Source organism: Taudactylus pleione, unplaced genomic scaffold (assembly GCF_031769625.1).
Source record: "Taudactylus pleione unplaced genomic scaffold, aTauple2 ptg000199l, whole genome shotgun sequence".
Classification (NCBI taxonomy): domain Eukaryota; kingdom Metazoa; phylum Chordata; class Amphibia; order Anura; family Myobatrachidae; genus Taudactylus; species Taudactylus pleione.
In genome coordinates this window covers 4,000,268-4,023,854 of record NW_028284601.1, presented here as the reverse complement: position 1 = coordinate 4,023,854, position 23,587 = coordinate 4,000,268, and the positions used below count along the sequence as shown (strand labels likewise).

At 45.7% G+C, this 23,587-nt stretch overlaps 1 protein-coding gene and 1 long non-coding RNA gene across 2 annotated transcripts in view; both read left to right on the top strand.

Moving 5' to 3' along the window:
* The first annotated feature begins 730 nt into the window (after positions 1-730).
* On the top strand, positions 731-2,206 carry LOC148518718 (uncharacterized). Its single transcript, XR_015878978.1, has 2 exons — positions 731-928; positions 1,725-2,206. It is a non-coding gene; the product is annotated as an uncharacterized LOC148518718 (long non-coding RNA).
* A 1,106-nt stretch (positions 2,207-3,312) lies between these two features.
* The window catches only part of LOC148518717 (uncharacterized), a 32,658-nt gene continuing 12,383 nt past the window's right edge, over positions 3,313-23,587 (top strand). Inside the window, exons 1-5 of the mRNA XM_088477138.1 lie at positions 3,313-3,357; positions 3,966-4,053; positions 5,271-5,566; positions 5,650-5,737; positions 7,162-7,476. Of these exons, the coding sequence (XP_088333264.1) occupies positions 3,313-3,357; positions 3,966-4,053; positions 5,271-5,566; positions 5,650-5,737; positions 7,162-7,476 (832 nt within the window). The remainder of the gene's footprint in view (positions 3,358-3,965; positions 4,054-5,270; positions 5,567-5,649; positions 5,738-7,161; positions 7,477-23,587) is intronic.

The following is a 23,587-nucleotide window of genomic DNA, read 5'->3' as shown; positions in this document are numbered from 1 at the left end:
ACTACATGATAGCTAGAATCTGATTAGTTGCCATGAGAAACAATTTCCCTTGTTCTCTTTAGAAGGTATAAGTATCCACCTTTATAACACTTTTGTTAATTGGGCTTGTGTAAAATTATGGGAGTAAAATATTTTGGTTAAATAAAAGGGACTGTCCTAAGTAACCTGTTACCAATGGGAGCCCTCTGTGCAGGGCTGTAACTAGGGTAGTGCGACCAGTGCCATGGCACAGGGCATCGCAGGGCAGGGGGCGCTGTTTGGGCCTGTCAATTTTCCTGATTATTATCATTCTCACTTGTAGCTTCCTCTTCTTTTATCCCCAGCATCTCCTGGCCTCCCTTATCTCTTCCCTGGCCCTTCCCCATGAGTCCATGGCCCTTTATCAGTTGCACTAACTTATGTTCCTATTTAAACAATGAAGGTGGGGGTGGGAGTCACCAATGCTCTCTCTGGCACAGGACACCAAAAAGTCTAGTAACGGTTCTGCCTCTGTAGGTCATCTGTGTGTTCAGTTAGTAATCGCCAGTTCTCTTCTCTTGGCAGGGATGTCATGAGGCCTCACAAAACCTCCCACAGTTCTCCGGGCTGCCTGTGGCTCTGGATCAAGCGTTTGGCCTCCTTATTATTATTCCTGTTTCTGCTTCTCGGTGGCTCACTCCTCATCTTTCCACTGGGTCGGTCCAGCTGCTCTTCGCAACGGTTTGGCTGGTCTCTAATGCTCATCTATGTCAATGGACCTCCACCAACGTAAGACAGCAAACGTCTGAGGAGCCAAAGACTTCTAGGACTGATACATCAAAATGAAGTTGCTGGGGAGACATGCCTCCTGCTCACAACCCAGCAGCTTGTGACCCCGCAGGGAATGTGATTACCTGGATGGCCAACTAGAAGTGACAGTAGTGGACGGTACAGTAGTTGTTCCATCCAGGTGAATAACCAAGTGAAGAATGAGTGAAATACCGAGTCATCACAGGAAGGGAAGGAATTTAGTGAGCAAGTGTGAATATTAGTGAGTGAATGAGTTAGCATTTAAGCAAACAAATGAATGAATTGGTGAATGATTCCACAAGCGTGGCTGTGAGTGAGTTAGCAGGACCGCAACCCTGGGAAAATGGAGGTGAACCAGTGAGAAAAAAACAGTCAGGTTCATGCATAAAAATGCTCGACTGTCCCAGGGGTTCATAGTTATGGCTGCAAGAGAAAGACCTCAGTGATTGTTGGGGCATGTTAAGTAGGAATTTCAGTGACAGAGGGGTATATGTACTAAGCCTTGGAGAGAGATAAAGTACCAACCAATCAGCTCCTAAAGCTGGATACACACTTGCCAATCCTTCGGCCGATGTGTATGCACTGACATAACTGGGCCGGTGGGTATTTAAATTTACCCATCCAGTTGAGATGTCAGTCACCAACGGTCCCTATAACAAGTGTACGGGCTGTCGGCGAATCGCCAACACACAGGCAGACGTGCCGATATAGCTGCTAAATATAGATCAGCTATGCTGCAGGGCAGATGCAATATGTATGTGAATGACGTCACTCACAGACATATTGCCTGTACACACCAGTGGATGCACTACAGATATATCGCCCGTTCAATGGAACAGGCAATATATCTGTCAGGGTGTACCCATCTTTACTGTCATTTTTCAAACACAGCCTATAAAGTGACAGGAGATGATTGGTTGGTACTTTATCTCTCACCACATTATCTTTCTCCAAAGGCTTAGTACATCTACTCTCAAGACAGATAAACATGCTGAAGTTTGACCAGCCGTGGTATCTGTGGTGACGTCAGCATGAAACGCTGAAGGAAATGACATCCTCAACAAAGGAAAACAGCGGGGGCAAGGTGAGCATCTGACTGCAATGTCAGCCGTGTCTTCCAGGATGACAGAACGCCCATCCGCAGAGCATGTATAGTCACCCTGAGCATGACACTGAAGTTATCGTTATTTCATGGTCTTCTCAGTCACCAGATGTGAACCCAAAGTTTGCCACAACCATCCACCAGGCGTCAGTTTCCTCTGGATCATGGTGTTGTTTCCCATAACTCCCGGTAGACCTAATCTGGAATTGTGTAGCCGCAAGTGGTGACCTCATGCAAAATTAGGTGACAATTACATTCTTTGAGCATTGCCTGTAGCTGTACAAATTAGCACACGTGTTGTATAAAGTTTATTTATTAAACTGACAGTTAATAATATTGAGTGTCTATTATTGAAATGTCCAGTTATATAAAGCCCCGCCACACGCTTTCTGGGGAAAATATTGGCAGCCATTTTGTTTCTACCCATGTGTAACTAAATCCTCATGAAGATGACTTACTTAACGATGTACAAATTAATAAGTTTAAACTTTTTGTATTAAACTCTCTGCTATGAGTGAAACTGTAAAGCAGTGGCGTAACAAGGGTATTTGGAGCCCAGGGCAAGTTAAACAAATGGAGGCCGTCCCTCCAAGTAGGTGCGCGAACGCCAAAAGAGTGGGCGTGGTCACATGGTGCAAGGGGCGTGGTCACTGAAAATGGGGGCGTGTCAACATGACACACCACCATTTCTCATCACTCTGGGCACATTTCTTTCCATTCCGTATGCACCTTAATGCCCCAAGTAGTAGTGCCCCTCTTACAATGCCCACTGTAGTAGTACCCCTTATGCAATGTACCCAGTAGCAGTGCCCCCAGTAGTGCATCCTTATACAGTGCCTCCAGTAGTGCCACTTATACAGAGCCCCTGATGCAGTGCCTCCAGTAGTACCCCTTATACAGTGCCGCTAGTAGTGGTCCCCTATGCAGTGCCCTCACTAGTGGTCCCCCCTATGCAGTGCCAGTGCCCCTTACATATATAAGGACAAAGACACACACACAAAAACCCCAACACTTACTTGAATCCCCGCTTCTGCGCCCGCTGCCATCCGCTCCTCCGTCCTCTCGGCCCGCTCTGTACTATGGGAGAGACGTCACCCTCTGCGGGAGGCGGAAGGTGGAGCTCCCCTAGATATGCCACTGCTGCAAAGTAGCATTATAGTCACTGACAATGTGGGACTGAGTGACAACATTTACTGCCTAACTAAATAGGTTTTAATTGCAAATTTATGGGTTTACATAGGTTTCTTTGTTGGGTATATTATGCAATATTTGACTCCGCTCTAATACCAGCTATATACGCCCGGCATCCTTGGTTGATCAACTGGGTCACATTAAAAAAAATATGTTCCTGGTGTAGGTTCACCACAATCAATCAAATGTGATCCAACTCGATTGGATATAATAATGAATAGTGAGAAAAGATGCACTGAATGGCTGGCACAATGGCTGCCATCTGCATATGTCTGGTTATAAGACCACCTACAAGTGTAGGAGCCCATGCCTGCATCTAGCTGTTCAGTGTGTAGTCTGAATACCGGTTTCCATATTATTCATCGATCCGACTGTTTTGGAAATAGTGCCAAGCAACAAAATCACAAACGCTCAACTCTGCCCATCAGCAGAGATCACCAAAGGAAGAGCAGAGATAGCAGCAGCAATGATAGCTGAGCTCACTGGGTCCAGTAGCAGAACCTCTCTGTTTTTGGTGTAACTACCCCTCAGCACTAACCTGTCGTTTCCCACTGATTTCCCACTGGTGTACCTGTGTGATATCAGTGGGAAGATGATGATGTGGGGTATAGGGCAGAGAGCTGATGTGACGCACAGCCATCACCAACTGCCGCCCGCATGCCACATTCAAATGTAAACAACAGCCATGGTCAGGTGCCCACTGTATGGCCGGGTATGTAACCCCAGTGCACGGCAATATCACTGGCATTTCCTCAGTTGAAGCTGTTGCTGACGCATGAGAAAGGCCTCACAAGAGAGAGCGAGTTTTCCCACTAGTGACTGCTTCCAGCGATTCACCAGTGACCGGAGATCAGCGCACAATCACACCTGTGCCTTTTCTTTCTGTTTGTTGTTTATTTGTTAGTTTGTGCACCTACTTTTCATCTTATTTGGCACCTTATCAGCAGCTGCAATGAGCCGACGGGAGTTAGCTCAGCTGATTGGAAACGAAGGTAAGAAACATGTTCAGTAAATTAAATCTTAAGCAGGGTACACACGTAAAGATTTTCTGTCCAACCATCCATCTAGTTGGCTGGTTGGAATGAAAATCTGGTAACGTATGGGAGTAAATGATGATCAGCAATTTGCTCCTAAATGCCAGAAAACAGATGAAAATGGACGTCAGACAAGTTTGTTAAATGTTTGAACTAAACAATTTGTTCAAACAACAGTTTTTGTCCATTTTCCGGCGTTTAGGAGCAAATTGCTGATTGTCATTTGCTGTCATACCTTACCAGATTTTCATTCCAACCAATCAACTAGTTGGCTGGTTGGACAGATAATCTTTACGTGTGTACCCAGCTTCAGACCAGTTTCTCATTCTTTGGCAGTTGTCCTTTGAAGTGGGAGGCATTATGATAGTGGTCTATGGACAGTGGGCCTGATTCAGAGTTGGGAAAAGAGTGAGATATCTCTCTCAACTGTGAACCTGAACACACCATATTGCAATGCAAGGGGTGTAAAATGAAATACATACATTTTTTTACATGTGGGGTAAATACTGGCTGATTTTGCATGTAGCCCACAAATACTGCACAGCTTTTATTATTACTCTACAATTTAGATGTCAGTTTGGAAATACTCCTCCCAAATCTAAATCTCTCTGCACATTTTAAATCTGCCCCACCTGCAGTGCAGCCTGGTCCCACCAAGATGATCAGTTGAGAGAGATATCTCTCTCTATTCCCAAGTCTGAATCAGGCCCTGTGTCCCGTGTTACTGGGTGGCCCGTTCCATGCTGTTAGTCAGTTACTGATCAGGAACCCCTAAACATTTGGGGCCTGCATCCATACACTTATACTACTGCAGCTCTTTTTTGATTATTAAGAGCCTCATTTATCAACGAGTTTTATATATTCACAATGAGTGATAAAACTCATTACGTATGATAATGGTGCTTCAACCAATCAGCTCTCAACCGTCATCTGTTTGAAAAATGACAGTTCGGAGCTGATTGGCTTGAGCCCAATTTATTATACGCAATGAGTTTTATCACTCGTTATGAATGATAAAATTTGTTGATAAATGAGGCCCTTTGTATCGTAAGATAATATACAGTATATAAAAATCATGTTATTGCTATAACTCCTATCGTATGCCAACAATATTTGATCTTTACATGTTACATATGGCTATTTGTTATATCTACAATATATGAATGTCTTTTCAGATGGACCAAACCAGAGCATGACTGGGACATGGCTGAGGTCAGGACGCCTCAGACCATCAGCTGGAAGAAGATCAACAAGAGTGAGAAATGGAGCATCCTCTAGAAGAGCAAGGAACCAGCCAACTGCCAGCCAATATCAACAGGTTGCGCAGAATGCAGAACGCCTCATTCTGGACACCATCCTGAGGCTCATTCTGCCCAGTCTGCCCACATTCAGCAGATGCATTGTTAGAGAAGAGGAAGTAGAGTTCTGCGCCATCTGCATCTCCAACATAGATGCTGAAATGGAAATGGCAGTAACATCCTGCCAGCATACTTTCCACGTTCCTTGCCTGAGACAGTGGCTGCAGATTAACAACGTTTGCCCCCTGTGCCGCAGGCGATGCAACAACTTCGATGTCTTCTCACGCCTTATCTGAGGGACACCAACCAGAAGAAGGAGACTCACTATAAACATCAGAAGTCTAGTGCGGTGAGATTGTACCTTTTTGAGAAATAGAGTGATTAAAGGAGAGTGGATTGGGTTAAACCTCCAGTCTCGGGGCTGTTTGGTGGGCCACCATGTGATTGGTTTGTACTATGATAGTTAGGGTGTGTGTGTGTATATATATATCCTTAGCGCTAGCTGTGGGGGAAGGGTTAGTATTAAGGAGCGTATTGGGGTTAGGGTTAGGTTTTTTTTGGGGGGAGGTTAGGGTTAGACAACCCTAGGGAGGAGTGTTAGGGTTAGGCACCACTGAGGGGGTTAGACACTAAGGGGGGTGGGTTTGGTTTAGGTACGAAGGGGTGAGGGTTAGGTTTACAAACTAGCAGGGAGGGTTAGGGTGTGGGTGGAGAGGGTTAAGGGGGGGTTCCCTGTTGGGATTCCAACTGTCGGGATGCTACTTTCGGTAATATGACAGGAGGCATCCCTACAGCAGGCATTACATACCCATTCCTATATATGTGCTATGTGAGGCTTTGTGGGCTGATACTAAGGGGTACATTTACTAAAGTGAGAGTTTTTAGAAGTGAGTTTTAGAAGAGATGTTGCTCTTAGCAACCAGTAGAGATTCTACTTAACATTTAACTAGCACCTTCTAGAAGATAATAGCTAGAATCTGATTGGTTGCTATGGGCAACATCTCACCTAAAACTCACTTCTAAGAACTCTCACTTTAGTAAATTTACCCCTAAGCCTCTTTATTCCTGTCACCTGTGGAGGATAAGTGCTGGCATTTTGCTCTGGTGATCATATACTGTGATTTAGGTTTTTATTAAGTTCAGTCTCTGGTCTCTCAGATTACTGCCTTTTTCCTTCTTTCCCTGTTCTGCTATTTCTTAAACTCAGAGGTCTATTTACTAAGCAGTGTTAGGAGACAGAGTGAAAAGTGATAAGGAGCCAGCCAATCAGCTCCCAACTGTCATTTTTCAAACACAGCCTGTGAGATGACAGTTGGGAGCTGATTGGCTGGCACCTTTTCACTTTCTTATCACTTTTCACTCTGTCTCCTAACACTGCTTAGTAAATAGACCCCTCAATCTTTAATCTCTCAGATTTGTCTTCTCCTGCCTTCCCTGTCCTCCTATTTCTTTGCTGTTCCCCATTTCTATCTCTTTTCTTATTGTTCCCCCATGCTTCGTGCCCGGCGTGTAATGAACCCCCCTACCTGTACCTAGATGTGTCTGGGGCTGGTGCGATAGCTGTGGCAGGCAGTGGTGGCTCAATTGGTGCTGCTCACTGCAGAGGCCTCAGTGCGGGCTCACGCCGTCCTGCCGCGGCTTCTATATTGAGTGCTGTGACGGGAGGCTCACATCTGTGGGCATTGTGGCAGCTGGTTCCGTTGAAGTGCAGGCTGGCGCACGCCTGTTGCTGATGAAGGTATCACATCCTCATCCTTTTCTTCGCTAGTGTCAGGTGTTAGCAGCTCCACGAAGGCGCACAAGCGGGAGGCTAAATATGTGAAGTGCGAGGCCAAATGGTGGCATAAATTGTCTAAATACCCACGCTTGCGCAAAAAGAGTGCACATGCGTCCCACTCTGGGCGGTCCGACAGGGTCCGTTGTGAGAATACGGCTGTGTTGAGCAGCCTGCTTCCCGGTTTCAAACATAATATCACTAAGGGTGCTTATGTGGACATCTTTGTCCTCACCGAGAAGGCCAAAGAAGAGCTTAAGGCTGCGAAAGGGAAAGGGGGCATCTGGTTCGACGCTTTCAAATCCTATGGTAATTGGATTGCAGGTCTTTGTGTGTTCGCTGCTTGTTATTTAAAGACCCATCCAGAGGAACACACAAACATTATCAGATACTGTATCTGCATCTGATTAACAGCTTGCATCGCAATTTGCTTGGTACGGTCTGGCGTGCTTATGACAAGAAATTTCATCCCAGACTCCAAGTAAAGGCAAATGTTTTGCCTTTAATAATTAAACCCATCTGTTGGTCATTGTGTCTAGTGTTTTGTCTTTCCCTTGTCTACCCTACTCGGGGACTAGCTACTTGCCGCTATTGGCAGCGGGGGTCTTGAGGGATTTGGCCTTTTTTTTGCCTGAACTGACGGACCTAATTCAGCTGATTGGATATATTTTAATCTCAAAGTCACAGTCCCTCAGCAGGTTTTGGTTTTACCTCTTGCCGAGTTATTACTTGTGTTACCCTAGTTTACCCACCCTTCCATAGCCTCTCCCCCCTCCCCCCTTGGTTCCTAGTTTACCCTTGTGTGTCTTTATGTTGCTTCAAATTGGCACAGAAGCTTGTTTTGATTCGGCTACTTGTTTTTAAGTAAAACATTTTTTTCTTTTGGCAGATTATCCATTTCATTACAAGTTAAATTCATATTAAAATCAATTTATTTTCTTTCTCCCTCCTTATAGGTGTTCCATTTTACTCTCTTAGGGGTAAATTTACTAAAGTGAGAGTTTCTAGAAGTGATGTTGCCCATAGCAACCAATCAAATTCTAGCTATTATCTTCTAGAAGGTGCTAGTTAAACGTTAAGTAGAATCTGATTCTCACTTCTAAAACTCACTTCTAAAAACTCTCACTTTAGTAAATTTACCCCTTAGAGTGTGGATTTTTGGTCATTTGTTTGTGTTTTGGGCTGCTAGGTTCATGGCTTCCAATGGTGCTCCTGCTTTTCTGTGGTCGGAGTGTGTTTGGTGGATTGGTGTGAGAGGTATGATGTGGTGGGCCTTGCAGTCTAAGCTTTTCAATTTAGCTAAACAATTTTGTGTTCATGAGGTTTTGCTGATACATCTCGGTGGAAAAGATGACAGGTTTGGAATTGAGGTGCTCCATAGTGAATGATATGGGCAGTATTTCATCGGCTTGGTCCTCTTGCAAAATAGTTTGGTTATTTATTGTGCCGAGGCCTATTTGGTGTGGTGGCCCTGATTGACAGAGCCAAAAAGAAGAAGAATGCAGCATTTGCAAAATTTGTATTGGCCAATGGTGGTAGTGTGGTTGGACATTCCATAATTAGGTTCCGCTATAATTATTTGTATAGATCCAATGCAGTCCATCTGTCTGAGGGGAGACTTTTGCTTTTTTGTGTAGGATCTGTTTCAGGTTATTGCTTTAGGGTATTTTGGTGGTGGTGCGATAGTACTGTAGTCAGACCTTTGCTTTGGTGGGAAAGAACGTCAAGTCACAGTTTCGACTGCAAATTTGGTTGAATTAATTAATGTTATGGTTTTGGATGGGCCATCTTCATTGACTTGTTTGTTCGCCGGACCACCCTGATGGGTACTGTGTCAACACCATACCGGGGTGGGGTGTAGTGATGTTAGAAGGTTGAGCGGATACATATTGTTGGTAATAATGTTAGCTGGGTTGTGCATTTTTGGAGTGGGCTGATTATGGCCGTCATTTCTTTGTCACCATACTTTAGTTTATTTGAATATTCCTAACATGTCTCAAATAAATAGCTAACAAATTTTATTCTGCCAAATCTATGTCTCCGAGTCTTTATTTTATTATTATTAATATTGACTGTGTTAATTATAAGGTATATGCACACTTTTTCTTTCTTTTTTTGCTGTTTTTTTAATTTTTATTTTAATACAGATGGATCTCTGAAGGATTACTAATACCCCTTTCAGACATACGACCCGGGAAATTTCCTGCTCAGACCCAGGAATTACTCCTGTGCAAATTCCCGGGTATTTGGTTGAGACATAAGCCGGGTTTTTTAAGTTTTTAATATTACCTGCCTCTCCTCTGCTCTTCCTAGCCTATCCCCTCTCCGGCTGCCGATGATGATGTCATCATCATGCAGCAGACAGCCGACCAATCATTGCAGCCATTTTATTTTATTATTACTATTATTATATTATTTATATCTCCCCTTCTGTCTAGCGGGAGTTTGGGCAGCCCGCTGTGGCAGGGACCCGCCGGCGATCTCCAGCGCCGGCGGGTATCCCCGGCGTCCGTCTGGGGTTCTCTGTACACAGCCACCGGCGCGGGGGGTGATGAGCAGCAGCGCTGAGCATCCTATAGAACGCTCTGCACTGCCAACTCAATGTAAAAGCTGCTTGGTGCAGCCCGGGGTTTAATTCCCGGGTAGCACCATGCAGACATAAGCAGGGAAATTCCCTGGTCGATTGAAGGGAATTTCAGACATATGCGGCAACCTGGGAATTTGGCTGAGGTAGGCCAAATTCCCGGGATTCTCAGTGTGACTGAAAGGGGTTTAGTTTTCTTAAACAATGAAAATAACATCATTTATACATTTTTCTTTAAATAAATCTGTATAAAAATTAAAATTACATTTACAGAACATCCAGTGCAATGTTACATTCACTGTTATCTCCCCTCTTTGAGGTTAATCCATGCATCACTAGCTGAAACTTTCAGAATAGCTGATGACAGCAAGGATAGTTACATGAGGACACATTATAGATTGTATTTATAAGTAGACAAAATATTTACTTTTGTAGTCAAACCTGAGGCCTCTGAGCTCTGCATTCTATCCAACAGCCCCTATATATCAGTGACGGATTGTCACAATTCCCCGATCCCCGGACGCCGGGGCATTGGTGAAAGAAATCCAAAATGTTTTGCCTGATTTGCTGATCACGACCAAAATATGACAGGGATCGGCAAATAGGGAATTTTTAACATAAAAAATGTCTCCGATTCCCCGGCGGATTAGCTACCATCCATGGCCACCGATTGGCATTTCAGACCGTTGGATCGGCAGTTCCGGACAGATTGGGGAAGCAGGGAATTGGGCGTCTTTTTTAAGTGGCCCTTAGAGGAATATGCAAACATCTCATTTTACAAAATTAACACCATTCAAGATGTCACTCACAGAACAATGGGAAATTATAATGTAATTATGTATGGCAAACTAAAGCCCTGAGCGACTTATGGAGTCAAATCCTGGCATAAGATGAAGACATTTTTGAATGCAAATATTCTCCTTTCTCAGCATATCACTCTAAAGTCACCAAATCATTATGAAGTTATAATGTATGCAGCCAGTAATGTAATAAACTTATGGGCTCTATTTATTAACATTGTTTTGACTAAAATAAAGTGAAAAAGGGTGTTTTCACACCCTTTTCACATTATTTTAGTATCACCTATAGTTATTACAGGGCAATTGGAGTAGAATTAGTAAAATTCTACTCCAACCCCTAAGTATCACTTATTTTCAGTAATCAGATTGCATTTCCCATAACTGTAATGGGAAATGTGATCTGACCGGAGTTACTAAAAATTAAATGAGAAAAAATATCGGGGAAAGCCCTGTGATAATAACGCCACCTGGAGGTGACGTTATCCAGGATCTCCCCCGGTTACCGGCCTCCTGCCCTGCTCTAACGCCGAGAGCAGAGCCGGGAGTCGGTCCCTGTAATCAGCTGTGTGGTCTTAACAGACCGCAAGCTGATTACTGTAAAAAAAGGAAAAAAAAAAATAGTAAAAAAAAAATTAACTTACCTGACTCCAGGGACCAGTGATCGGGTCACCGGAGATGACTCCCCTCCGGTCAGCTGGTCTCCCACAGTGCACTGCGGCTCGGTGATCAGGCCCCAGTGCAGTATGGGAGATCACCTGACCGGAGGAATGGAGATCATCACCGGAGGCCCGGAGCATGCAGGTAAGTGTAATTAAGGGAGGGGTCGCGGGGGGTCCACAATCATGGGGGGCGGGGCTTAGCATCGGGGGCGGGGCTTAGCGCCGGGGGGTAGCAGCGGCGACCGGTCGGCACATGCGCGTGCACTTAATCACGGTATTTTTTGCAAAAATACCATGATAAGGCTCCGAAGGGGATTCGCAAGGACAGAGCTTTATCACAAGCTCTGTCCCTGCAAGGGATTTGTAGTAAATCCCTGTGATATTGCCTGAATCCGCAATGCGAATTCAGTCATTAATATCACACTACAATCTGCATTACAAATGCGGTTTGTAGTAAATAGAGCCCATAGAACTGAAGGTCCGGTCTTCACCTACAGCAACCTCTATTTCCTATACAACTGTATATTCTTTACAGTATTAAGTTGCCCCCCATTCTCCCCCAACCCTGCTAAAACAGTTATGTTGTTGTTAAGGGTATAAAGTGTGTTGTAAATTGGTTAAATAATGAAGGTAGGCAGATAAGCTGAATATTGTACTGTATAAACATAATATTGTAATGAAAAACAATCTCCTTCAAATATTTAAAATATAATGATATAATGATAACACTAGAGTCTCTAGTCTGCGACAGTAACACACAGGAATTGGTTTCAATTCACACATGTGCAAAGTCTCAGATTAAGCTCAATGGTACTTGGTGTGAGGTAAAAGATGTGGCCACTGGTGTCGGAGCCCTATTTCACAGATTCAGACTCGGCCACACTTTGATGTACAAAAGTTGCACACCCCAGTAGTTAGTGCACGCTAGCAATGCAGCATTGTCACCTCGAGTGGTTTTATTTGTATGAAAAAGGCGCACACTTTCAGCGAAAAGGTTGCTCGGTGCGGCGGAGTCTCCCGGACCAGGTGCGCCGAGAAGAGGCTATTTGCCGCCACTGAAGCTACAGTAAAAACTTACATATCTGTAATAGAGCAGTCATTGGCAACTGATATTTCTGTGTAGGTATAGAATACATGGACCGACCAAAGCAACAATTATAAAACAGTATACAGTGTGTGTATATGTACATATATATATATATATATTATATATATATATATATATATATATATATATGGAATGGGATTGTAATGCTGGGGGCTGTTTAGCTGCTGGTTCAAATCTCGACAACATGAGCCTGAAAGGATGACATGCAGACAGTGGAGGTAAGTAAAGCTAACCCTCCCCCTCCTAACTTTTACCCTCCCTTAGCGTTGCCTAACCCTAACCTCCCCCCTAGTGCCTAACCCTATCCTCCCCCAGGGGGTGCCTAAACCTAATCCCGCTCCCTAAACCTATCCCTCCTGGGGGGTGCCTTAACCTATCCCCCCCTTCTCCTAGCCTATCCCTAACCCTCCCAGTAGGGTGCCAACCCTAATTCCGGCATTGGGATTATCATAGGCATCGGTATCTCGACGCCTATAATGCATCCCTAGCCGGCAGGAACGTGACCACATCATATATATATATATATATATATATATATATACACACACAGTATATATGTAGTATATAGTGCTTAATATTTTACAGTATGAAGAAAATATTACTGGTCTCAACACTGTACCACACTGTTGATCATATTAAAAGTACACAGAGGTGCAGTCTGTCAGGCTAATGACATTTAGAACACGGTAAGATACTAACACATACAAAACAAAAGTATATGCGGTTGTTGTAAGTACAATCATTAAAATAATTACATTTTCTTAGAGCAAATTAGAAACGCTTCATATGCAGACAATTTGATATTCCAGATTATTTTCATGTAACCAATAGCAAATAAAGCGATGCCAGGAACAGAACCACAGGTGATATTAGATGGTGATTGTGGGTATTCATATAGCACAATCATTTTATTTCATTTTAACAACATACAGTACTGTACTTATTGGTGTTTAGTTTTAGTTGCTGGCAGTGCTGTCTGGTAACTTTGCTAGGTCAGCTGGCCTAGCTGGCTCTCGTTGGTTCTGGCAATTGACGGTAAGGCTCCTCACTGCAGCTGCTCACACAATGGCGGTTCTGCCTCCCCTCCCTCCTACCTCCTCCCAGCATTCAGTGTGGTGCCAGCAGAGACAGCCGCAGCGGCTCCGACTTGAGGGGTATGATCGATCTCATCATCCATCATTTGAACTGAGGATGCCGTGGCTCCCCCGCTGTCACCCCCGATGCACCAATCCTGTTCTAATACAATGCAATGCATGTACTGTAAGCCGTGCATGTCTGCTCATTGGTAATCTGTGGGGCCCAGGGAGAGCTATCGCATGTCTCTTAGGGCTCTATTTATTATCATTATTTTTACTAATATAAAGTGAAAAGGGTGTTTTCACACCCTTTTCACATTATTTTAGTATCACCTACAGTTATTACAGGGCAATTGGAGTAGAATTCGTAAAATTCTACTTCAACCCCTAATTATCACTTATTTTTAGTAGTCAGATCGCAGCTGACCGGGTCCCAGTGCAGGATGGGAGATCAGCTGACTGGAGCCACGGAGGACATCACTGAAGCCCCGATCACCAGAGGTAAGTGTAATTAAGGGAAGGGGGGGTCGTGATCGCATGGGGCTGGGCTTAGCGATGGGGGCAGGGCTTAGCGGTGGCCGGTCGATGCTTGGCGCGGGGCACTTGTCATGGTATTTTTTGCAAAAATACCGTGATAAGTGTACGGAGGGGATTCGCAGGGACAGAGCTTTATCGCAAGCTCTGTCCCTGCAAGGGATATTTAGTAGAGATGAGCGGGTTCGGATTCCAGAGATCCGAACCCACCCGAATTTAGCATAGCCGAGTCGGACCCAAGCAGGCTCAGATGTTCCCGCCTTACTCGGATCTCTCAAATCGACGCAAAACAATAGAGACAAAATCTTGCGGTTCGCGAGCTTTCGTCTCTATGATCAATGCAGTGTATAAGGGACCACACGCCATTTCACTCCGGCTGTGGAGACTGAACAGGGAGGGTGGGTAGTGTAGGGCTGGGAGAGGTGTTGGTGCTATCTGCTGTATCCTGGGCTGGTGACTGCTGATCCATTCTGGTCTCTGGTCACGGTGCTGTCACTATCACTGTGCTGTCTGTGCTGATCCATTCTGGTCTCTGGTCATGGTGCTGTCACTGTCACTGTGCTGTCTGCTGATCCATCTGGGCTGTCTGCTGTGTCCTGGGCTTGTGCAGTGTCCATCTCTGGGCCCAAGTTCTAAACGCCCCCCAAAAAAATCAAAATGTCTTTTATATTTTTCTGTGTGCGTGCGTGCGTGTTAGGCTTAACCGTAGTACCGCACAAGATCCAACCAGCAACGCAAGTTGCAACCTAGTGCTGCCCGACTCCAGTCGTGATCAATCGTTGCTCTGGAGCCAAGTTCTTCTGGAGCTGAAAAAAAAATATAAATCATCATTTGTCTTTTTTTCTAATATTTTTGTGTGTGCACATGACTACATGCGTGTGAATTTTGTAACCGCACCTTGACTACACTATTGGTGATTGTGACACTGCTTCAAGACTGCAGAAAATATGGAAGACTGTCACATGACAGGAGAGCAAGGCCAAGAACCACATGTTGTAGCTGCCGCCAGCAGTGCAAGGCTGTCAATTTCCTCCTCCTCTATGAAGGCCCATGCCCCAGGGCTTAAGTCACGCCATCGATATGGTAAAGCAAGTTTTACTGAAGTTAAGAAAAAACATTTTTAAGATTATTTGCCTTTAGATAAACAAAAAATTGGCAATATGCCATTCACTACACGAAGTGGCAGGAAAGGATAAGGCCTTGGCCTTTCTTTATGAAGACTGCTGATTCTGATAGCCCTTCTGCTTGTAGTAGTAGTGGTGGTGGTCCAATTAAAAATGTGAAAGTTATTAAGACAGCTCCGGAAAAACCAACTGTGTGCCCTGAGAAATCGAAATCACAAATCCCCGAGGAGAGTGCAAGTGTGTCCGCGGTTGTCATGTGTGAGCTCGACCTAAATACTAGTGTACTGGAGGATCCACCAAGTTCCAACATTTGTGTGCCCTCTGTAAATGTGGGGAAGGGCAGTCAACATCTTGCAGACGTAGTCATTGAGGATGCTTCTGTGGAATTGCACATGGAGGAGGAGGATATTTTGGTAGTTGTAGGTGCTAAGGATGAGGAGGATGTTGGTGATGAGGATGTTGCTGCTGAGGATGTCCTTTGTGTAAGTAAGGCAACAGCTGTTGCCCATGGTTTGAAAAAGCCAAAGCCGATTGTTGTCATGCTGGGGCAAAAGACAAAAAATCCACTTCTCACGTGTGGAATTATTTCCATCCCGATCCGGACAACAGTTGTCAAGCCATATATAACCATTGCAAAGCAAGAGTGAGTAGAGGGAGGGACCTAAGCTACCTAGAAACCTCCTCCTTGGTACGTCACTTGGAGCGCATTCATCAAATATCAAAGTGTATGTCGCCTGCTCCCTCTCCGTGGGATCCAAGCGCCTTCGATCTCCAACACCAACACCTGCATCATCATCAACATCCTCATTCGTGATCGGAAGTCATTTAAAAAAAACAATTGACTACTAAACAGTCTGTGGCGTAACTATAAATTGCCAAAACATTTTCTGATGCCCCCCCCCCCCTTTCCCATGGCATTTTGGTAAAATCATTACAGGGACATTTATACACAATTTGTCTCCCAGTGCAAAAGTTAAAAGTATGCCCCCACCCCCCCTAGACAGTTTACAGTATTTTTCCTCCTTTTAGTAATGCCCCTTACACATTATGCCGCACACTGTAATGCCTATTACCAAAGTGCCACTTACATATTTGCCCTCTGACACCATATTATGCCCCACAGTAAGGTTTCTAATTATCGTTGTCAGGAGTCTTATACAGTGCCCCCAGCAGTGTCCCTTATATAGTGCCCCAGGTAGTGGTCCCCCTATGCAGGACCCCTTATATAATGCCCCCAGTACTAACCCCCAGCAGTGCCCCCAGTAGTAGTCCCCCCCAGCAGAGCCTCCAGTAGTAGTCCTCCACCAGCAATGCTCCCAGTAGTAGTCCTCCCCCAGCAATGCCCCCAGCAGTAGTCCCCCACCTATGCACTGCCGCCAGCAGTAATCCCCACCTATGCAGTGCCCCCAGCAGTAATCCCCACCTATGCAGTGCCCTAAGTTGTGGTCCCTCCAGGGCAGTGCCCCTAGTAGTGGTCCCCCCCAGCAATGCCTCCAGTAGTAGTCCCCCCCAGCAATGCCCCCAGTAGTAGTCCCCCCCAGCAATGCCCCCAGTAGTAGCCCCCCCAGCAGTGCCCCCAGTAACAGTGCCCTCAGTAGTAGTCCCCCCCAGCAGTGCCCCCAGTAGCCCCCCCAGGAGTGCACCCAGTAGCAGTCCCCCCAGCAGTGCCCCCAGTAGTAGCCCCCCCAGCAGTGCCCCCAGTAGCAGTGCCCTCAGTAGTAGTCCCACCCCAGCAGTGCCCCCAGTAGCCCCCCCAGGAGTGCACCCAGTAGCAGTCCCCCCAGCAGTACCCCTAGTAGTAGTCCCACCCAGCAGTGCCCCCAGTAGTAGTCCCCCTCCAGCAATGCCCCCCAGTAGCAGTCCCCACCCCAGCAGTGCCCCCAGTAGTAGTCCCCCTCCAGCAATGCCCCCCAGTAGTAGTCCCACCCAGCAGTGCCCCCAGTAGTAGTCGTCCTCTCCCCCCAGCAATACCACCAGTAGTAGTCCCCCCAGCAGTGCCCCTAGTAGTAATCCCCTTCTATGCAGTGTCCCCCAGTAGTGGTCCCACCAGTGTGCAGTGCTCCTAGTAGTAGTCACCCCCCCAGCAGTGCCTTTAGTAGTAGTCCCCCTCCCCAGCACGGCCCTTAGTAGTAGTAGTAGTCCTGCCCCACAGTGCCCTTAGTAGTAGTCCGTCCTCCCCCCCAGCAATCCCATTAGTGGTAGTCCCCCCAGCACTGCCCTACTGCCCTTAGTAGTAGTAGTCCCCCCCCAGTACCCTTAGTAGTAATAGTCCCCCCCCCTAGTGCCCTTAGTAGTAGCAGTCCCCCCCCCCAGTTGGCCATTTTCTGCAGATTTCATGTGGACGGCTAGTCCGCATGGAATCTGCAGCCACCTCACCCCACAAGCCTCCATGCCTTCACGCCACCGCGGGGGCTGCGGGGGCGGTAGTTACGCCACTGTAAACAGTCCTTTGCTAGAGGAAGTATGTATAACAGCTGTCACCCAGTTTCACAGCGGATCACTGACGCCATGACGGCTGTGCTAGTATTAGATGGTGAAATAAAAAAATAGGATGATAGTGTGGAGGAAGTGCAAAAGGAGGATGAGGGGGAAATTTCTGTCCTATTTGACGTTAACGTGGATGTTGATGATAAGGATGTGGTTTGTGTAAATCAGCCGCCAGTGGTAGCAGTTCTTGCTAATGATAAAAAGAAAGCCAGAAAAGCAACGTGATGCTGCGGCTTCATTGACAAAGACAAATATATCTCGCCCCCTGTCTTTGTCAATGAAGCCGCAGCATCACCTCCTCTGGTAGACTTAAATTAGCAAAAATTAGCTATATTTATACATGTTCAGAAAGAGTAACTTACTAAAATTTGGTCCTGAAAGACTAATGTCAGAATATTAATATACATACAGAATAGTAGTAGTAGTGATGATTGACACATTTAGTGTTAATTTAGTTAGAAAGTTTCAATTAGTGATTACATGTTGCTTTTCTTCTGTAAGCTGTGTAAACTGTATCTATGTAGGTCAGTAACTGTTCGGAATCGGTATGAAATACCGCCGCCGGCCACAATAACTAACTAATCCCCTAACCCTCCTTAGGGGTGCCTAACCCTAACCTCCCCCCCAAGTGCCTAACCCTAATCCCCCCTCTAAGTGCCTAACCCTCACTCCGCCTTTCCCCGCTGCCTAAACTTTAGTCCCCCGGGGGGGTGCCTAACCCTAACCCTCCCTCCCCCTAGCCTAACCCTAACCCTCCCGGGGGGGGGCCTAACCCTAAGTCCCCCCCGGGTGCCCTAAACCTAACCCTCCCCCCCGCGGCAGTCCGCTCGCGGCACCTGGCATCCCTTCGATCGGGATGCCGGGCGCCAGGCTCCCGGCATCGGGGAAATGTCAGGCGTCTACATCTAGATGCCTGGCATTTCACCCTCACCGGGATATGACAGTCGGGAAGCCGGCTGCCGTTATTAAGGCAGCCGGCTTCCCGATTGTATACTATCTGTTCTCCTTCTGAGTTCCCTTAATACCACAGTGCTCACCGATTATACCACTCAAATGAGCTGTTCCAATGGATTTCATCTGTAATATATGCAGCTAATTTAAATACTGGAATGACAGAGCTTTCTGTTCACCTTGACAAAGATGCCTTTAGGACGGTGAAACGCGTAGGTGCTCTCTCCTATTGCATGGTGCTCCCACAGAAGGTACAAGGACCATCTGCTCCCCAGACACGGGTAGAGCACTTTTCTCACTTACTGCAGACCTGTTCCCCCCCAATGATTGAACCACTGAGATGATCTGCTACTGAGACGGGACAAGCGGCATTTCACTGCCGTGGATATTACAACACCCACCGCCTCCTGTGCTCTGACTGCTGGAGCTGTTCCTCACCTAGAGCGGCCACGTCTGCAGCTCACCCTGAACACACGACGCTCCACTTCCCGAGTGAGTCTACCGGAGGAGGTGATGCTGCGGCTTCATTGACAAAGACCCTGTCCCTGCACTAATACAGCCGGAGATGCAGTGCATCCCAGTGGCAAATGCAGGATTTCTAGAGGGGGTTTCCAAATGCCTGATTTTAGAGTGAGTGTGGCCAGTCCATGAAGAGGGTAGAATTAGCACTTAACCAGCTTTAATATACATCATACAAAGTGTATTGTGTGTCATAATTCCAGCATATACAGGACCAGTGATCACAGTAAGCCATTAGATGAGGCAGTAAGGCCATCCTTTCTGAGCAGAATGTTTTTTTTCAGATGTGGGCACCATTCCAGGGCATTGGAGCAAGTTCGGGAGCCTGGGGGAGCAGCAGAAGAACCTAGCACTGCCCTGGACAAATATGTACATATTGGGCTCTATAGCAGCACATCCCTAACAGTGAATGTTTTCCAGATATCCTATTTGGTGCACAGATTATTTATTACTGGCTTATACATGTTAGAAGATCCACAGGTGGTGCTAATTATTTCATTTGTGATACTGAGAAGAACATGCAGCTCTAGTAAAATTCTATTCTATTACTATTTCTATTGTGGTCATGGTGTGGGCTGGGGAGGGGGGTTTCCAGGCAGACAGAAACCCCCCCTGCATTTGCCTATGCATCCGGATCGTGAACGTCCCGAGCTCCACAGCCGACCACACACTTCCCAGGAGCGGCAATTACAGCACCCCGTTTTCCCGTTCATACGGACTTATCATCATCATCACCATTTTTTGGCATAAATTAACTAGCAATACCAGCTACAACAGAAGTCTGCAGGTAATTAATTTGTTACTACATTTATTTCATAACACGTTACAGTACAACTGGACAGTGACTCTTATCAATCTATTGTTGATCATCCATCTATTTACCTGTGTTTTCCTGTGGTACCACCACCTGAATATTAGGACTATATATTTTATTATTTATTTTTTTTAATATACTTTTTTTGTAATGAGTAATTATTATGGATGCATCCATTGTGTTGATGTGATATGTTAAAATGATTTTTTAATAAATGTATACTTATTGTCATTGAAACATCTGATTTGAGTGCGTTACTAATTGACACCAGCCCATATAGTTGCCCATTTTTATATATATATTTGCCTTTGTTATTTGAGGGTGACCTCCTCTTTCAACCATACTGTTGCTGTAGGATTGATTTAACTCTCCAGCGCCTGGGCTATTTGTATACAGTATCAGCTACCAGCAGTTTGGACCAGCACATGCAATCTCCACCACCAACACCCTCATCATCAACCTCCTCCTTAATAATTGAAGGTAGTCATCCAAAAAATGTTTTGTGGGGACCCAAACAAACCAAGGAGTTCAGCCACGAAAGTGTCAGTCCTAGTGGCTAAAGTGCTTGGTTTTGTTAAACTGTGCATGTCCTTTGTAATATCCCACATAAGAGTGGGTGGGAGGAACAATTCCATCTTGCACCTCTTTCCTTTACATTTGGCACAATTTGGGGTATTGCCGACTGACATTATTATAGTTTATTAAACTGCCATCCTGTCTGCCACTGCTGTGTGGCAATGTTTCATAGATGTCTGATATTTTTTTTAAACTGCCGTGTGTTTGTGCTGCTGCTCTGTTGCTTACTTTAGCCAGCCAGCTCGCTGCAGCCTTTGGCCTATATAGGTGAAAAATAGTGAAATCAATACTGTGAGGTGATTAAAAATGCCTAGAAATGCCTGAAAATCATTCTTATTAAGGTTAATAATACTACAGAAACAAAAACAGGCCCAAATTATGTAGTTTTAGCTGTTCATATAATTTTTTTGGAAAAAATACAGATCCAAAACCAAAACCTAAAAACAAAACACCAAGGAAAAAAATCCAAAACCAGATTCAGATCCAAAACCAAAACACGGGTCGGCGCACATCTCTTATATTTAGTAAATCCCTTTGATATTGGCTGAATTCGCAATGCGGATTGTAGTAAATAGAGCCCTAAATAGGGACTGGATGATTCTGCAGCAGTAAGCTGTGAATACCTGGTGAAGGTGATCCCTGAGGGGTGGTGGTGTAGGGGAAGGGGGGGCGGGTATATGGGGGGAGTGGGACATGGCAAGCAGGTAATCCTGCTGGAAACATTTCTGATAAGATCATATTACAGTATGTTTCAAAACCAATGTATATAATGTAATAATCATAAAAGGTTGAGAGTTAATGTACTGTGGGCCTGATTCTGAGATGGACACAGACATGTCTTTTGCCGCAGTTGCGTCTGCGACTTTATACAGATGCCGCAATAAAGCCATTCCCTGGTGTAAAAGAGTGAATCCGAATGTCTCAAGGAATGAGATGCCTACTTGCACCGTCTTAAGATGCTGCATTACCGTCCAGTGTCTTTAGGCACGTCCTAGGTGCAGCACATCATGGTAAGTTGCACCAGCCCTTAGGTAGGTGCAGTGTCTCCATCTGAGTATGTCCTCCTACTGTATGTGAGCAGCCGGGCGTCTCTGGGCCTGATTCCCTACCATACGCAACTGCAAATGCAATAGCGATTACGCACGCAGTTCAACTGTATGCTAATCCATTGCGATCGCAATACCCTCGCAGCATAACATAAGGATGCCCACTTTACTTACCACACCGCCGTAATGTCTAGCAAGACTGCGAAACCAGCGGTACAATGGAGTACCATCGCAGCCTCACGCACACTTGCACAAGCCCTGTCCTTACTCAGCGTGCATGGTTGTTAGCAATTTCTATCAGGCCTCAGGCTGCGTATGCCATTGAAATGGATAATTTATCCTCTCCCCTGCAACGGCATTGAAACGCACTGGCACGCCTGCGCTCGCCTGACTACCTCACCGTCACCACCCACAAATGGCACTTCCTGTCAATCACTCTGTGAATGTGTCTGCGTAGTCATTGCGATCTCAGTCCCGATTGCAATGGCTAGTTGGCGCACGCAAACGCGAGTTTCGCAATGGGGTACTGTTTGAATGAATAAAAAAAGTGGTAGGTAGAGTACTTCACAATTATATTCAATTACCCATTAAAAAATAACTCTCACATTTAGAATATTTGAAAGATATAAAATATATTAAGTAAAAAAAAACAATGGTGGTCCAGACCTATACGGCCTGTCACCTCCACACAAATGCAAGAGTGAGCACAGGGCCTGATTCAGCTTGGATCACACTTGCTAATACGCACACAATTGCTGCGTACCACGCATGCATCACAGTGTGCTGTAAAGTGACAGCTAGGTGCTGATTGGTACTTTATCTCTGTCCACTTTATTTCTCTCCAAGTCTTAGTACATAGACTCAGTGGTGCCCCTCCCTGCTACTGCACCCGGTGGGGGGGGCGTGGCCTCGTGGCTCGAACCCCGCAACAACTGGGGAACGTCGGTGGAGGGGGGGTCCCGGAGTTGTAGACTGCACCCGGGGACGACTCTGCGGGCAGTGCCGGCTTCCTCACTTTGTCAGGAGCCGAGTGCTGCACGTAATATTACAGTGCAGCACCCGGCTCCTTTCACTGAGGGAGAGTCGGCACTTTGGTGTCACCCCTTAGTGGGTGACACCCAGGTGCAGCCCGCTCCCCCTTGTGAAGCCACTGCATAGACCCCTTAGTTTCTCTAATTTATGGTTTGTAACAAATTGTATCCAACCGAAATTCTGCTTATATTAGTATACAGTACTTTGCCTAGACATATTTATTTCTGATACACAGTGTCTAAAGCACTGGGAGAGTGTTAAGGCCCCTAGTGGCAAACGCAGGATTTTGAAAGGGGGGTTTCCAAACTGACCATATATATATATGGACAGTTCAGCATTGCACACACAATGACACAGACACGCACACACACTGACAAAGACTGCACACTGCTGACACACATCTGACAAAGACTACCCACTGACACACATCTGACAAAGACTACACACACACACACACACACACACACTGACAAAGACTACACACTGACACACACTGACAAAGACTACACACTGACACACATCTGACAAAGACTACACACTGACACACATCTGACAAAGACTACACACACACACACACACACACACACACACACACACACACTGACAAAGACTACACACACACACACATCTGACAAAGACTACACACACACACACATCTGACAAAGACTACACACACACACACTGACAAAGACTACACACTGACACACACTGATAAAGACTACCCACTGACACACATCTGACAAAGACTACACACACACACTGACAAAAACTACCCACTGACACACACTGACTGACAAAGACTACACACTGACACACACACACACACACACACACACACACACACACACACGCAGCGCTCATCTAAAAAACATGAATGCAGACCCAAAATACAAGTAGTTAAATACAAACAACAGCCCCCCGGCAAGTACATGCAGCAATCGATCTGGCACCATTTAATAAATATTATTATCACCCTCCCTCGGCATATACATGCAGCCGTCATAAGATCCTTCCCCCTCCCCCCCCGCCGGTATGTTCATACAGCAGTCATCCTAGCAAATATTATCCCCCCTGCACCCCACCTACGTTGTGCGGCTCCGGGACTCGCTG